The sequence below is a fragment of the Ictalurus punctatus genome, chromosome 2 (assembly GCF_001660625.3).
Source record: "Ictalurus punctatus breed USDA103 chromosome 2, Coco_2.0, whole genome shotgun sequence".
Lineage (NCBI taxonomy): Eukaryota > Metazoa > Chordata > Actinopteri > Siluriformes > Ictaluridae > Ictalurus > Ictalurus punctatus.
In genome coordinates this window covers 24,845,784-24,862,111 of record NC_030417.2, presented here as the reverse complement: position 1 = coordinate 24,862,111, position 16,328 = coordinate 24,845,784, and the positions used below count along the sequence as shown (strand labels likewise).

At 38.4% G+C, this 16,328-nt stretch overlaps 1 protein-coding gene across 1 annotated transcript in view; it reads right to left on the bottom strand.

Moving 5' to 3' along the window:
- Window positions 1-456: 456 nt before the first annotated feature.
- Window positions 457-16,328, bottom strand: part of recql5 (RecQ helicase-like 5) — a 37,067-nt gene continuing 21,195 nt past the window's right edge. Inside the window, exons 8-19 of the mRNA XM_017494695.3 lie at window positions 15,787-16,008; window positions 14,773-14,869; window positions 14,015-14,051; window positions 12,110-12,168; window positions 10,137-10,210; window positions 8,324-8,417; window positions 6,518-6,706; window positions 4,572-5,167; window positions 4,400-4,439; window positions 3,396-3,620; window positions 3,229-3,301; window positions 457-1,120 (exon numbers count right to left, since the gene is read on the bottom strand). Of these exons, the coding sequence (XP_017350184.2) occupies window positions 981-1,120; window positions 3,229-3,301; window positions 3,396-3,620; window positions 4,400-4,439; window positions 4,572-5,167; window positions 6,518-6,706; window positions 8,324-8,417; window positions 10,137-10,210; window positions 12,110-12,168; window positions 14,015-14,051; window positions 14,773-14,869; window positions 15,787-16,008 (1,846 nt within the window). The 3' untranslated portion in view covers window positions 457-980. The remainder of the gene's footprint in view (window positions 1,121-3,228; window positions 3,302-3,395; window positions 3,621-4,399; window positions 4,440-4,571; window positions 5,168-6,517; window positions 6,707-8,323; window positions 8,418-10,136; window positions 10,211-12,109; window positions 12,169-14,014; window positions 14,052-14,772; window positions 14,870-15,786; window positions 16,009-16,328) is intronic.

Below are 16,328 nucleotides of genomic sequence, written 5' to 3'. Positions count from 1 at the left end.
CAGCATGTTCTGAGATGCATTTCTGCTCACCACGGTTGTAAAGAGTTGTTATTTGAGTTATTTCCGCCTTCCCGTTAGCACGAAAGTCTGGTCATTCTCCCCTGACCTCTCCCATCATCCCAGCATGATCACCAGTCAGAGGAGGTTCTTAGTTTTACACACCAATATGTGTAAACTCTAATTGTGTGTAAATAAATAAATAAATAAATCCCAGTATGACACCAACAACATCCACTGAGATCACATTTCATCCCCATTCTGATGGTTGATGTGAACATTTAACTGATGCTGCTGCCACTTAATTGGCTGATTGGCTAATTGCATAGATGTGCAGCTGTTCCTAATAAAGTGGGTGCTGAATGTGAATTTACACACCATGTAATACTGAAAGGGCATTGTAGATCATAGGAACGTTGAGTAAATACAGGCCCTTTTAAGACTCATTTCAGAAGATCGTGTTCTTTACACATTCTTTTAAGAATGCATATTATTTATTTTCATTTTGCAAGGTAAATCAGATATCATGTTTGTATCCTTTATGATGGTGACCATAGAAACATAACCAATATCCATTTTGCCTAAAGCAAAGAAAAGCAAATAATAAATTAGGAGTTGCCTAAAACAGAACAGTTTTTATTTTGTTGGTATTTTACCCTCTGTAAAATGTCTGAATGTTGTTCATACATTCCCTCATACATAGCAGCATCTAAAGTAGTAACAAGGAGCTAATGCTACATCACAGTAATGAACTGGTAGCCTGTTGGCACTGGAGGGAAAAAAGAAAAAAAAAAGAAAAATAATAATAATAATAATAATTCTCAGCAATTGTCATTAAAGTGCACTAGTAAGAGCAAAGGAGAGCTAGTTGCTGAAATATGTTGCCTTCATATAAGCAGCAGCCTCTGATCTGCAGTCCCTGAGAGAGGAGTAGCTTTGCCCTGAAGCATCTGAGGAATAAGGAAATATTAAAGCAGGACGCTCTATCTGTCCTCCTGTGCTGCAGTTCTGTTTGCTGCATTGGGATTGGCTGCGTCTTGCAGATGTTTCCAGTCTGTCTCGTTTTCGCAGCGCTGGATGCTGCTGAAGAAACGCCTGATTAAGCTCTTTGCCTCCATTTTCACTGAGGATACAGACAAGCAAGAAACATCACCACACACATCTTTAAACAAAAAAGGATGAAGTCAAAATATATTCTTGATGTTGCCTTAATCACAGAGTCGTAATTGTTACAGTTCAGCTTTGGGACGTTTCATCAGAGACAGACGACACTGAAACGCCAACTGAGGGAAATGATCGGCAGACTTACTTAAAATGAGCAAAAATAAATATATTGAATTAGACGTGTAACTTATGAACTTTACTGAACTCTTGAACTCTTATTTACCTGGAATTTCTGCTTGTTTTGGTGGTGCCCCTGTTCAGCATTGAATTTATTTGTGATGTCACTCCATAGTAGCGATTACTGGCTCATATAAAACTAGACACTCAGGGCTTTATGAAATATGCAGTCACAATTTATTTATTTTCAATGTTATAACTGTATAGTGGCAGTTTAGTCATGCTCTTCGTTTTATCTCTGTACCAGTGTTATTGTGGAGAGGTGTGAATTGTTTACCCAGCAGTGGGCTCGCACTCCTCCCCTTTCCCCATCACCCTGCTCACTAGCCTCTAAACACAGAGGCACGATACTCTACACACAGAAACCCAACAGTGTCCAGACTAATATTATAACAGATTTGTCGCGATAAAGTGATTCATTTGTTTATACCGATTGAAAATGTCTAATAAGTTGATTTCCATTGTGCTGGCTGATGAAATGCTAGAAAGGGTTAATTTTTTTTCAAATATTAAAAATGTTTCTAAACAGCATAAAACATGCTTTTTTAAAAATAAATAAAAATAAAATAAAATTACAGGTACAAGTATGACATGATCCAACACCTTATTGTACTTTTCATATTTTATGGTTTAGGGCTTTACGTTGTATGCAGTCCATCTTTTCCACCAAACATCCAGAGATGGTGTGCAAGACTCAAAAGCTGGATTTTGGTCTCATCTGACTACAACATGGCACAAAAATAATCATCTCACTGCTGCTGTAATCATAAAGACTATCCTGTGCTCATCCCAGGACTCTTTTTCACAATATGTTCATACTGAACATACTTCCAACACACTTATTCTTACACAACGGTACACTGTAATCGTTTATAATCGGGTGGCTCACGGTTCCCTTTCGAGTCTGGTTCCTCTTGAGGTTTCCTCCTCATGTTGTCTTGATGAGGTTTTCCTTGCCACTGTCACCTCTGGCTTGCTTATTAGTGATCTTAATTTACATCCGGATTTCTGTAAAGCTGCTTTGTGACAATATCTCTTGTGAAAAACACTATACAATTCAAAAGTCAAATTGAAGTTCTAAGGACACACTGAAGTTGAGTGTGTTTTGTGGGTTGCTCTCAGGAAGGGCTGCTTATTGACAACCCTTCCAAACAGCTTGCTGCCTACTGGTTGGTTTTAAACACCAAAAATCAACTAAACACTGTGCATTGCTGAAACTGTGATCTTTGCGTTCCTCTCTTAATTCCTTACTGTTCAGCAGGGCTGTGTGTTCATGTATCATCTTCCATGCACATTTTCAGGGTGCTTAAAGTGCCCCATTATAGTTTTGAAACGTGCCTAATTTTGTTTTAAAGGTCTCATTGATGTAACTTGATAGATTTACATGCATCCAAGGTCAAAAAACATTTTAACGTGCTCATAATTTAAACTGCAGCGTTACCTTTGTTTCCCACAGTGTCACAAATGACTCGTTCAATGATCCGTTCTAAAGGATTCATTCTAAAATCCTCCTTTCAGAGAGCATACTCTGCTCTGACTGGTCAGATGTCCCAGTGTGTTGTGATTGGTCTACCGATGTCAGCATGTGTCGAAAAGGAAACGCTCACTACCATAACGAGTTTCAGCTCTGTCTGTAAGCGAGCATGTGATGAAGATCAGAGGCGGGGCTTTTGTTACAAACCTACGTAGGTTTGTACAGGAAGTAAGTCTGGAATTACTAACGACTCGTTTCAGCTGTTTAGAATCAGTTCCTTCATTTGGGAGTCGTTTGTCGGGGCTTTGATTTTGGAAACTTTGCAGACTTTTTACATTCACAAACAGCTCTATAACACTACATGAAAGATAATATTTGAAAAACCATAGTAGGTGCACTTTAACTGTGCAGCTCACCTTTGACTCGATCCTTAGCTTTTCCTTCTACAAGTAGATGGGAGAGGAAACGTGCAAATGACTTGAACAGGTCCTACAGACAAAATGAATAATCCTGAGCCTTTTATTTGGTGTTCTTTTTTTGCCTATAAAAATAGAACTGTACATAAAGAGACACCGACACTTACCTTTGTAGCAAATTTGCCCTTTTTGTAGAAAGGATCCAAGATTCTCACAACAATATCAGCTGCTTCTTTCAGAGTCACAGGCTGGAGTGACACGTGATTGACATCACTGTTTGCCTCCATCTTTCTCTCTTGCACCACAGGGTCAAAGGTCACCCTGCGCTTGCTGTCAGGTGGACGGCTCCATCCGGTGTTGGCATGAGAGGGAGACTCTCCGTCCTCACAGGGCTATAATAGAAGACAATTATACAGGAATTTTATAATTTATTAACATTTTGTTCAGTTTACGTGCAAATCTGCAGAAATAAAACACAAGGAAAACCAACTCGTGTTCAAAACATTGTAAAATGGAAACAAACACATTTTCTTTAATATTTTAAGGGTTAAGGGCTCCACAACACCTACATCAGCCCTTCATTACACGTGCCATAAATCTACATAAGCATTTATAAGCACATCTTACAACAGTTGTCAGCGGTCATAAAGACACCTTTTGTTGATGTCAAGTTAATATTTGTGCTTATTAGATTTTCAGGAAGACCTATGGCAATGCCATGGCAACACAATGTCTTATATTCGGCACACCTTCAGCAAAGTGAGTTCAATCTGACTGTAAGATTTTTATGAAAACCTAAAACAATGCATGACATGACATAGTGACGTGTATATTTTCTTTATCTGGGTTATAACATAACTCATAACACAACCTCATGCCAGCAGTCACTCCTTTGATGTAAGCCTTAACTTTCCATCAAAACTGACAAAAGCAATCTTTATGACAGCTGGCGCCTGTTGGAATAAGGCTTCATAACTGTTTATATATGGTTATGACAGTTGTCATAAAGGGCTTATGCAGGTTTTATGTATCTTTATGAAACCCCGCCAACCAAAAGATTTTGACCCAGGACACAAAGTAAAAAGAGAAGGTTAAAAAAAAAAAAGCAGAAAGTGCAGTTTTGATCTTAGGTTGTCTTTTACTATGGTCTAATGCTGAAGTGCTATTTTACCTTTTCTGGTTGTACCTTCACATCAGACTGTGACTTCATCCTATGGTGACAGTGTGGAGCAGAGTAAAAGAACATACTGAGAACATTCCAGACAGCTCCTATGTGATCACAAATATTGCAAAGAAAGAGGAAAACACCTGAGAAAAGAATGAGGGATGTAACATGATCGTACCCTTCAGCCTCTAGCATTTCTCTCTCCTCAAAGCCCTGTTTGGCCTCTTCAGTCATGCGAATTTCTACCTGAGGAGCGGTCATTTCCATGGGAATAACATCCATATTCTGGTTCTCCACAGGCCTTGTATTCTTCTCAGAGTTTTCCATATCCGTGGAAAATTCATATCGAGTCTCTGTGTTATTCGTATTCAAGACAACATTGCAGTTTTCTGGAGTTTCCTCAAAGACACCAGTTTCCTCCGATTCTAAAACTGTGGCCTCTCCATTTTTGGGGGTATCGTCCATCATCTTTTTCCCAAAGTACTGAGAGATACAGTGTGAGTTCTTGGCTGCTTCTGCTAACTTTTGCTGTTTCTTGCTCAGGGATTTGCCTGATCTCTTGCTGGGGCTACTAGAAGATGACAAGACAGATGGAGATGTTTTGCTTCTCTTCGTCTCAGGCTTTTCATCCTGCTCCTCTTCATTATGAGGAGGTTCTTGAGACACGGGCACTGCTGTTAGGGTCTCATTCTTGGAAGTCTGCAGAAACTCTGATGCGGTCTGGAAGAGGGTGGAAGGGCTGCGGAATCCCGCACCCACACGCTTTCGCTTCAGCTGTGAGAAGGGAAAGAAAACAAAAAAGCAGCTCGTAGTGGATCCCTCCATCAACTGATTCTGCATTCTGCAATGACCAATTCCAATATTTGCACACAATACTGTATCTTGTTTAATTGTATAGAGTTAGGTGCACTATGTACTTTCACAACAAAAAGAAGAAGTAGCTCTCATCCAAAACAAATCAATCAGTAGTTTGATCTGCAACAACTAATCGATAAAACCGATAATAATCAATTATGAAAATCGTTGTCAATGAATCTCATGATCGATTAGGGGCAGTGGTGGCTTAGCGGTTAAGGCTCTGGATTATCGGAAGGTCGGGGGTTCGGGCCCTGGCACTGACAAGCTGCCACTGTTGGGCCCTGAGCAAGGCCCTTAACCTTCTCTGCTCCAGGAGTGCTGTATCATGGCTGACCCTGTGCTCTGACCCCAAATTCCTAACATGCTGGGGTATGCGAAGAAAAGAATTTCACTATGCTTTAATGTATATGTGATCAATAAAGACTCATTATCCTTATTAGTCGGTGTGCGTGCGGTACGGGGTACGTTTACTCACTAAGTTACACTTCTGTTCCGAAAACACGCCTCGGAGTTTAAATACTAAACTTGTGTCCCAAATTATGTACTATACACTTAGACTATGCACTGTGTACTCTATCATCTAGTGTGTGGATTTTAGAAAGGTAATATCATCTCAAAAGGAACTCTAGCATTTTTTACTAACCAGAAGTATAAGTCGCTTCCTAGTTGACGGCGCATGACGTCATACGCACGTAATGCGACGCCGTTAGCTTTAGCCTAATACCCAGAGTCACCGACAATGACTTTCTTCAGTTTACTGTTTATATCACTGTTATCTTTTATAAAACGTAATGCATAAATACTACTATATAATATAAACTTATACATTGGTGCATTAAAATCGTGTAATGCACACTTAGCCGTGGATTATCCCTTACGTAATCCACTTCGCATTGGGCCGGATCACAGCACGCTGTCGTGAATTATTTTCCTAGAACAGCACGCCCCTTCATGTTTTTCTAAAATCATACACTCATTCTCCAAGTCTTCCCCTCTTCATCTTTAATATATTCTCTATACTAATGATACTGTGAAATTAATGCCTTGTTGTCATATCTGGTAAATTTAAAAAATAATATTAATAAAAAAAAAGTTTTTTTTTTTGCTTCAGTCATTTTTCATTGGTGTGCATGTTATTGTAATTTTGTTACATCTATTACTACATTTTATCATAGAGAGGAACATCTTTCCAGTTTCAAAAGCCTTCGGAACAAACTTATCTTTAGAAACAGAGCCAGAAGACAAAACATTACAGAAATGTCTTACTGAATAGATCTGAGAAGCTGATGTAAAGCCCAGCTGATCTTCAGGGATAGATGAGGAAGAAGAGGACGAGGCTGCTTCTTCATTCATCACCTTCCTTTCCTCTTCACTGACAGTGGAGCAACATGCTTCTCCATCCTCATGAGCAGGTGGCGCTACAGCATCACCGGCGTCTTTCTTAAGCTCTGCTACCTGGAGAGTAGATTATATGTTTCAGGTTACGTATCAGTGAAGGAAATATTCCACTGCTGCCCAGAATCACTGGAATGGTATTCAAAGGCATGTCCATAAAATCCTTTCAAAAGCTTATTTATGATTGATACTTTTGCACATAGGAGATTGTAGACCCTGTTATTTATCGCAGACTCCCCAAAATGTTCAGTCAAACTTATTCGAATTTAATTAAACAGTCCTCAGACTACTCTCCTTCATTCTGTGTAAAAAAGTCTAGAGGAAACCTTTCCAGAATCGTGGCTCACAGCATATCTCTTTGCAACTGTGTTAAACAGAAAAGCATCTCAGAATTGATAATAAATAACGATATAAATAAATAAATAAATAAATATTTTATATATATATATATATATATATATATATATATATATATATATATATATATATACACACACATACATACATACATACATACATACATACATATATATATATATATATAATCATCTAATCATAGTATATATTTAAGCCTCCAAAAATGGCCTAGTACTTCAAGAGCAAGGATGGGTCGAGGCTTGCAACAGCAAATAATCCAACACTGAGAACATTCTGCAAAGACAAAGCGGTATGATTTGGGGCATTTCACCTTCTACAGTGCACAATATAAGTAAAAGATTCAAGGAATCTGGTTAAATCTCTGTGCGTAAAGGGCAAGGCCAATAACCTCATCTGAATGATCCCTCAGATGTCACTGTACTAAAAACCATCTTGAGTCTGTAATGGATATCCTGACATGGGCTCGGGAATACTTTGTCAATCAACACCATTCGCCGCTGCATCCACAGATGCAAGTTAAGGCTTTACTATGCAAAGCAGAAGCCATACATCAACACTGTCCAGATGCGCCACCGACTTCTCTGGGCTCGGTCTCATCTGAGATGGACAGTAGCACAGCGGAATCATGTTTTGTGGTCCGACGAGAAAACATTTCAAATAGTTTTTTTGACAAAAGAACCAGGCCAAAGAGGGAAAGGACCATCCAAGCTGTTATCAGCGTCAGGTCCAAAAACCATTAATGCAGAAAGATATGTACACATTTTGGAGCAACATATGCTGCCATCTAGAGCAGGACAACACCAAACCACATTCTGTCTGGATTATAAGCGCATGGTTGCATAAGCAGAGAATGTGGGTGTTAGCATGGCCTGCCTGCAGTCCTGACCCGTCTCCGATTGAGAATGTGTGGTGCATTATGAAGCGCAAAATAAGGCAACGAAGGCACTGTACTGTTGCGCAGCTGAAGAAATGCATAATGGATGAATGGGGGAAAATTCCGCTTGCTAAACTCAACCAATTGGTGTCTTCAGTTCCCAAACACGTAATAAGTGTGATTAAAAACAGTCGACTGTCCCAACTCTTTTGGAGTGTGCTGCAGTCATCAGATTTGAAATGAGTGTATATTTTCAAAAATAAATTAAATTCACAAAGTAAAACATCAAATAATGTGTTAATAATGTGCTTTCAATATAGTACAGGGTGAACTGACTTTTCAAATGACTCTTTTGTTTTTTTTTGTTTTTTTATGCAGTTTTATATAAGGAATTTATATAAGGAATTAGACTCAAACACACTCACTCTCTTGAGAACTGCAGCCTTGTACAGGTTTGCGGACTTGCAAGATCTGAACACTTCGTGCTCTATTTCAACCGCCACAGAAAGTGGGTCAGAGCTGTAGAGGAGGAAATCACAGGAAGTTGAGTTGGAGTAATAAGGAGAACAGTGTAAACACAATACAAGCTGTCTATAGGTATCCTGAAGTTCAATTTAGTGCTACGTTAAATGTGGAGAAAAAAACAACAACCCACTAGATTAAAAATCTTAAAATATCTGACCATGTTTATTCAAAATGAAGGCAGTATTTCTTGAGTACTTTAATACTGAAGTTTTAGATTAAATTAAGTGCAACCCCATTTCCAAAAAAGTTGGGACGCTGTGTAAAATGTTAAAATCAGAATTAAATGATTTGCAAACCATTTAAACCCTATATTTAATTGAAAATAGAACAACATATCTAATGTTGAAACTGAGAACGTTTATTGTTTTTTTAACGTATGCTTGTTTGCCACTTTGGTGCATTACTTCTTCTTTTCATAACACTCTTTAAGGGTTTTGGAACTGAGGAAACCAATTGCTGTAGTTTTGAAAGCAAAATGTTTTCCTATTCTTGCTTGATATAGGATTTCAGCTGCTCAACAGTTCGTGACCTCCTGTGTCATATTTTTCACTTCATAATGTGCCAAATATTTTCAACTGGCGACAGGTCTGGAGTGCAGGCAAGCCAGTTTAGCACACAGATTCTTTTACTATGGAGTTGTGACACGTGCAGAATGTGGTTTGGCATCCTCTTACTGAAATAAACAAGGCCTTCCTGAAATATAGGTCATCTGGATGGCAGCATATGTTGCTTCAAAACCTGTACATATTGCTCAGTATTAATTGTGCCTTCATAGATGTGCAAGTTACCAATGCCATGTGCATTAATGCACCCATATACCATCATGGATGCTGATAACAAGCCGGATTGTCCCTTTCCTCTTTATCCCAGAGGATGCTGCGTCCATGATTTTCAAAAAGAATTTACAATTTCGATTCGTCAGACCACAGGACAGTTTTCCACTTCACCTCAGTCAGTCTTAAATGAACTTGGGCCCAGAGAAGGCGGCGGTGTTTCTGGATCTTCTTTGCACTGTAGAGTTTTAACTTTGTGGATGCAGCAAGGAACGATAAGTGTGTTCACCGACCATGGTTTTTGGAAGTGTTTCTGAGTCCATGCAGTGCTTTCCACTACACGCTCGTGTTTGTTTTAATGCAGTGCCACCGTAAGGCCCGAAGATCACGGCCATATAATATTGGTTTTCGGCCTTGTCCCTTGCATACCAAGATTTCTCTGGATTGTTTGAATCTTGAAATTATATTATGTACTGTAAATGATGAAATCCCTCAGATTTTTTGCAATTTTACATTGAAAAATGTTATACTTAAATAACTGAACACACTCCCCATCTTTACTTCTGAAAGCCTCTCTGGGATGCTCTTTTTATACCCAATCATGTTACTGTTGCTAATTAACCTATTTTGTTTTTCTTTTTTTAGCATTATACAACTTTTCCAGTCTTTTGTTGACCCTGTCCAAACTTGTTTGAAACGTGTTGCTGGCATCAAATTCAAAATGAGCATATTAAAAATAATAGTAATAAAAAGAAGAAATAATAATAATGATGATAGTATTAATGATTTCTCAGTTTCAACATTTAATATGTTGTCTCTGTACTATTTTAAATTAAATATAAGGTGTCCCGACTCTTTTGGAAACAGGGAAACATTTTACTAATTTTGACAGCATACAAGAAAAATCATGACATGATTACCAGAAGTGCATGAACGATACCTGTAAGGGTGATCTGTTGTGCCTCTATGGTTAGTCAGAGATGCCTGGAGAAGAGACAGACAGTGCTCTCGTGCCTGACACACACACACACACACACACACACACACACACACACACTCAATTAATGTGTTGACATTAATTAAATAAAACTTTTCAATACAATTCAATTCAGTAATTTTTTCCTAAGCTTCAGTTTCTTTATCTGTTGTAATATTTCTAGTAGCTGTAACAAGACAACAATCAACACACATTTGGTTCTGCCACTAGGAGGCAGTGCTTTTCCATCTCTTACACTGCCCTGATAAAGCAAGCTTTAAATAAGCTCAGTTTATTGTTCACATACTATGTATTGTAAGCAGAACAAACATGGACTTCATGTAAGCGCACGTCTGTTAGCCAGTACTCATTATCCTCACGTTAATTAAAAGACCTTACAAAATTAACCATACCACAGATGACCATTACAGTATCTGTTTAAAGGAAATCCTCAAGAATATGCTGTAATTAGGACTGGCCTTTTGATCATATTCGTATCCGTTCTCTGTACAAGTGCCGTTTTCCAGGGAAAAACACGCTGCAGTGTTGTAGCTAATATTATTACTATAATATGCAGTGCTGCTGAATTCTCAAAACTGTGTGGACATTCACCGGGACTTGCATTTACATTTATGATTCAGCACACCCCCTTATCCACAGCAACTTACAATTACACCTGAGAAGCTGAGGGTTAAGGGCCTTGCTCAGATGCCCAGCATTGGCATCTTGGCACTCAAGCCCTTCTGATCAGTACCCCAACGTCTTAACCACTGAGCTACCCCTGACATGGACTATAGTAGACGATCTATATAAGGCTAATAATAGACTAATATATATATATATATATATATACACACATACATATATACACATAGTGTATGTATATATATATATATATATATATATATATATATATATATATATATATATATATATATATATATATATATATATACATACACATACATATATACACATAGTGTGTGTATATATATATATATATATATATATATATATATATATATATATATATATATATATATACACATAGTGTGTATATATATATATATATATATATATATATATATATATATATATATATATATATATACACACATAGTGTGTGTGTGTATATGTGTATATATATATATATATATATATATATATATATATATATATATATATATATATATATATATATATATATATATATACACACACACACACACACACATATACACACACATTTTTTTTAAATCTTATAATCAGTCAGTATGTTTACATGGATAACAGTGACTAAGTTTACATGGACAGCAATAATCTAATTATTGACCTTATTCTGAATAAGACAATATTGTGATTAAGGTGTTTACATGAGTTGCTTTTAGAATATTTCTTTCATGTTCCTGTTTTACATGCTATAGAGCATAGATCAATTAACGGCACACGTCATTACGTGCCCACGCCCCACCATCCGACGTCCCTCCAGAATTTGAAGCATCAACATACAGTTCGTCTTCGTTATTGTACCGTATACAGTTTTGGGTGTTTCATTTTTAATTTTACGAAAGCTTCAAGTGCAGTTAATTATTTGTCATGCTATACATGCAAATAGACGACTGCTTGAAGCTGTGGGCTGCGTCCCAAACCGCGAATGTACCCAATAAATAGTAGCTGAAGTACATGTATTTCCCCTAATATATAGTAGGTAAGCACGCAGTTTGGGGTGCAGCCGTGCTCTCCTGTTTACTGTGAAACGGTTGAGCACTGCCGTGTGTGTGTCCTCTCACAAAATGCGGTGAAAACTCCCACACGATGTTAATGGTGTGATTAAGGTGTCCATAAGATGGTCTCCACGTTTTCATATCGAGACAGATGTCTGTACGATAATGTGTTTACTGAAAGCTGGAGTGTGACAGCTGACTCAGGGGCATCACCTTCACTGAGAGCCTTGGGATTCTCTGACTGCTCGCCTCCTTTAATGGACAATCAGCATCTGGAGAAAAAAAAACATACAAAACAGAATATCAAATATAATATTCATGTCCATGGTACCTGGATATGCCAAAAAAAAAAACCCTTAATGAAACTAACTTCATTTTGGCTGCACGGTCATATCTCAGCCAAAGTACTCTTCAACACTTTCTGAGATTACAAAGTCAAGCGTTAAGCTGAAGTGTGATATTTAGCTCGTGTTCAGACGCTGCCTTTCAGGTTAGCAACAGAGCTCAAATAATCAGTGGACGCCACTCACATTCGTCTTCTATACTGCAGCCCAGCAGCATGACTGGCAGTTCATACTGTATTAAAACGTTCATCTCTCGAGTAGCTGCTTTAGCGAACACTGTTACAATATGAAAATGAACTTCGACATGAAAAATGCAGAACTAGGCAATCCTTGAGCGATGATCGAGTACAACAGCAGAGGAAACTCACAATGATTCCGCAAATTACCATCTGTTGTGGAATATGTGCAGGCGTCACAAAAAACCCCAACACCCTATTAAATTAGAAAGTGGCCCAAAATAAGTAGCTGCATGTAAAACAGACTCTATCCCTGCATGTGAATAAGTAACTCTAACCCTCACTCTGATTGGTGGCGGTCAGTGTACAGTTTCTGAATGCCACATCTGGCTCATTGTCTGACTTCAAAATGACCATTACCACTAAGCGTGTGTTATGAAGTGCAATAGGATGAGTACATGTAACACTTTTGAGTGGGGAAAAAAAAAGCTAACAATTCACCAACAATTACAATTTGTTTTATTTATTAAAAGAACTAAACATTTTAATCCGATTATAGTTACGTTTTATGTTGTGGAACATCTGCAAAACAAGGTAGTTCCTGTTATCTGTGCTGTTGTAACCGCTATAAACAGTCGTTTCCTCACCAGCTTCTCTCTCTCTGTCTTTCTCTCTTGCTCTCCCTGTCTTTCTCGCTCTCTCGCTCGCACTCACTCACTGTGAGTTAATTCAATGGAAAAAATGCAGCTTCACAGTGCAGACTTCACAGTGCAGACTTCACAGTGCAGGCTTTACAGTGCAGGCTTTACAGTGCAGGCTTTACAGTGCAGGCTTTACAGTGTCGGAAAACATTATAAATTTTACAGCTCGGAACAAAATTGTTGACACAGGAAACTCTTTCCACAAACACTAACTAAACATCATCCTTACAGAAAGCATAATATCAACAATTATTTGCTAAAGTGGAGCGTCATGTCCCTGAGAAGGTTGTTGCTATGGAAACGATAACGGATTAAAACCAAAGCATTAATATTAACTATCTAGCCAAACGTACCATCAGAGCTGCTGTTATAGAAAACTAATCAACACCTTCTGACCAATCAGAATCAAGTATTTAACAGTGCTGTGGTGTAAGTAAGATATTCCTAAAAGTCACCACATTAGGCACTTTTGCAATGCTGCTCCCATCCCCATCATATTTTTAAATACTTTCTGAATTGACGGAGAATGTTCAGTAGTTGCTTGAACACGTTCTAAGAAAGTTAGGGTGCAATTAAAAAACAACACCACCACAACATTCACAGTTAAGCAAAAACATAACAGAAAAAAAAAAACATTAAAAGTTGTAGTAAAATATACATAAAAATCTTCTCAGAATGTCCGGAAAATACGACAGAATGTTTCTGAACCAAAAAAGTTCCCACAAGCATAATGTTCTGCTAAGCAAAAACCTGTTAGTTTGGGTTCTCCATGATCACACAATATCCTTCAACAGCTGAATATACAGCAGGACTTCTGTTACAGTGCCAAGGCAGTTTACACTATTCAGTATACAAAGTTTTGTGTACTTTAGCAACACTGAAAAGTTGGACACTAACCTGGGGGAGCAAACGTTTCTTTTGGGCCACTTGACACCTGCAAGTTAAAAAAAAAAAAAAAAAAAAACGAAAAGAAAAAAAATAACCCACAGACAACACACAAAAGATATGAACAGAGTAACATGAAGACTATAAGATATAGATATTTCTACATTGCTACAGAGTTACAGTTAGTGGTGCTATACAGTATGCATGTCAATGCCTCAGATACATCAATGTCCATCCTCCAAATAAATAAATCTAGTTATTTCCCAACTCCATGTGAAAGCGACTGGATTGGGATAATCCTGAAATTCCAGCTCAGTCACTTCCCCCACTTCGTTATTTACTTGGCTTTTTGTCAATTGGAATAAGTTTCGAAATTTCCCCTTTAGTGCGGGAAACGGTCTCACTCACACGGACAAGTCATAAGGCCTGTATTTCTCATTCTGAGAGGACTGTGGCAAACAGCTGGGTAACAGATGTGTGTTTGCAAGAAGCGAAAGCGTGAGAGAGAGAGAGAGAGAGAGAGAGAGAGAGAGAGAGAGAGAGAGAGAGAGAGATAGAAGAGGAAAGAATTTTCTCAGAACAAGTCAGCGAATAGTGTTTGGGGTTGTGTTGGGTGTGAGTTTTTGAGACTGTGTTCACAGTTTTGAAGACACTTGAACAAAAGCAAAGCCACTCCACAGACATTATTTGAACCTGCGTGTGCTGTTTGCTTGGTTCCCTATTCTCTCTGGGGTTTTTGTGACGCAGAAGTAGTGCAAGGCTAAATTTACCTTGCGTAGTTTCATTTGTTTCCTGAACAGGTCCCCGAACTCTTTTTTTCGTTTCTCAGAGTCGTCCTCAGCACTGCTCTCCCACTCCTCGTCACACCTGAACACCCACACAAAATCAGGTGCAGGGGTCATGAGTTACATTTAACCAGACCACATTCTCACAAAGTAAATACAGTTTGTGTACACACACGCGTGCGCAAGTTCGCCTAACTCTTGAACAATCACATCCAATTACCCACTCCTCAGACTTACACACACATCAACAACGCTCTAAATACAAGGCTTAAAAATAATGTATTTAATACACTCATTCTGTTTCTATAGTAACAGCTCATTCACAGGAACCTGTATGGTGGACGTGCCACATAATACAAGCCTAATAATAAATGAATAAAAAAAACCCCAATGATTCAACAAAAGCGTACATTCACTGATATGATTAATTAATCTTTTTGTAACTAGCGTTTCATAATGGTCAGTTTTCCACCATAGGAAAATCTTCAGGACAAAAGACTTGTTTTGGTTTTCAGTTTCTCTCCAACATGAAAAGCTTTGTGTTTTTTTGGTCTTACTAACTTCAAGAGTGAAAACAAGTGAGGTCAGTGATGGAACAACTGTTAATAGCTGGTGCAATGTAACTGAGAACAGGAACACTGAATGTAGCTGTAAACAGATAAACAAAAAACATGATGTGACATATTGGTCATCATTTGGAATAAAACACTTCGGTGCATGCTGATATTGGAAAATCATCAACATTCCGCTTCGTGTCAGGTTGCATCACACCACCCTTTTTGTTTATTTTCCTTCATCATCACACCCTGAAGTGTTTAACAACTTAAACAGAAAAGTAGGAATGCTGCCATCTTGCTACTGGGAAACCTTTACTAATACCAGCTGTACTACAAGGTTTTTTTGCTTGTTTTGCAGATAACTGATTATTTTGTACATATAAAAATGCACTTAATGTCTCAAAGCCCTGACTCAAGGACCTTTAGTAGTGTGTCAGCTGACCTCTCAAAGCCGTAGCCTTTCTTCCCTCCTCCGTAGAGCTCGCGGTCAAAACCGAAAGGTCCCCTACTCCCAGAGCTCTGCGCTGGCCCGGTCTTAGTGCTGAGGGCAGCAGCTCTCTCTAGCTGGGCACGGACAAGTTTAGGATTTTGACAGTAGTCGCAGGCCCCAGCACAGTTGGGTGTCTGGTCCCCGAAGAACTTCGATATAGTGGCATGTCTGCATCTGGAGAAGCAGGAGAGAGATTTCTGTGGGTTAGTCGGTGAGAAATGAACACTGTAGTATTTTGTTACATACTTACATACAGATGTTACATACATTGTTACATACAGATGTCCAGAAGGAATGCTAGCAAAAGAGTGCATTAGTGCACAGCAAATACCCAAAGAAAACAAATATCTTAATAGCTAACATAGCCAAGACAGACAATATAATTAAACAATTGTAATATAATTAAACAATATAATTGTTGTCAACCGTCAACTCTCTCCAGCCTGGGCATCACTGGAACGGTTTTGCACTGGGTGGAATCCTATCTCTCTGAC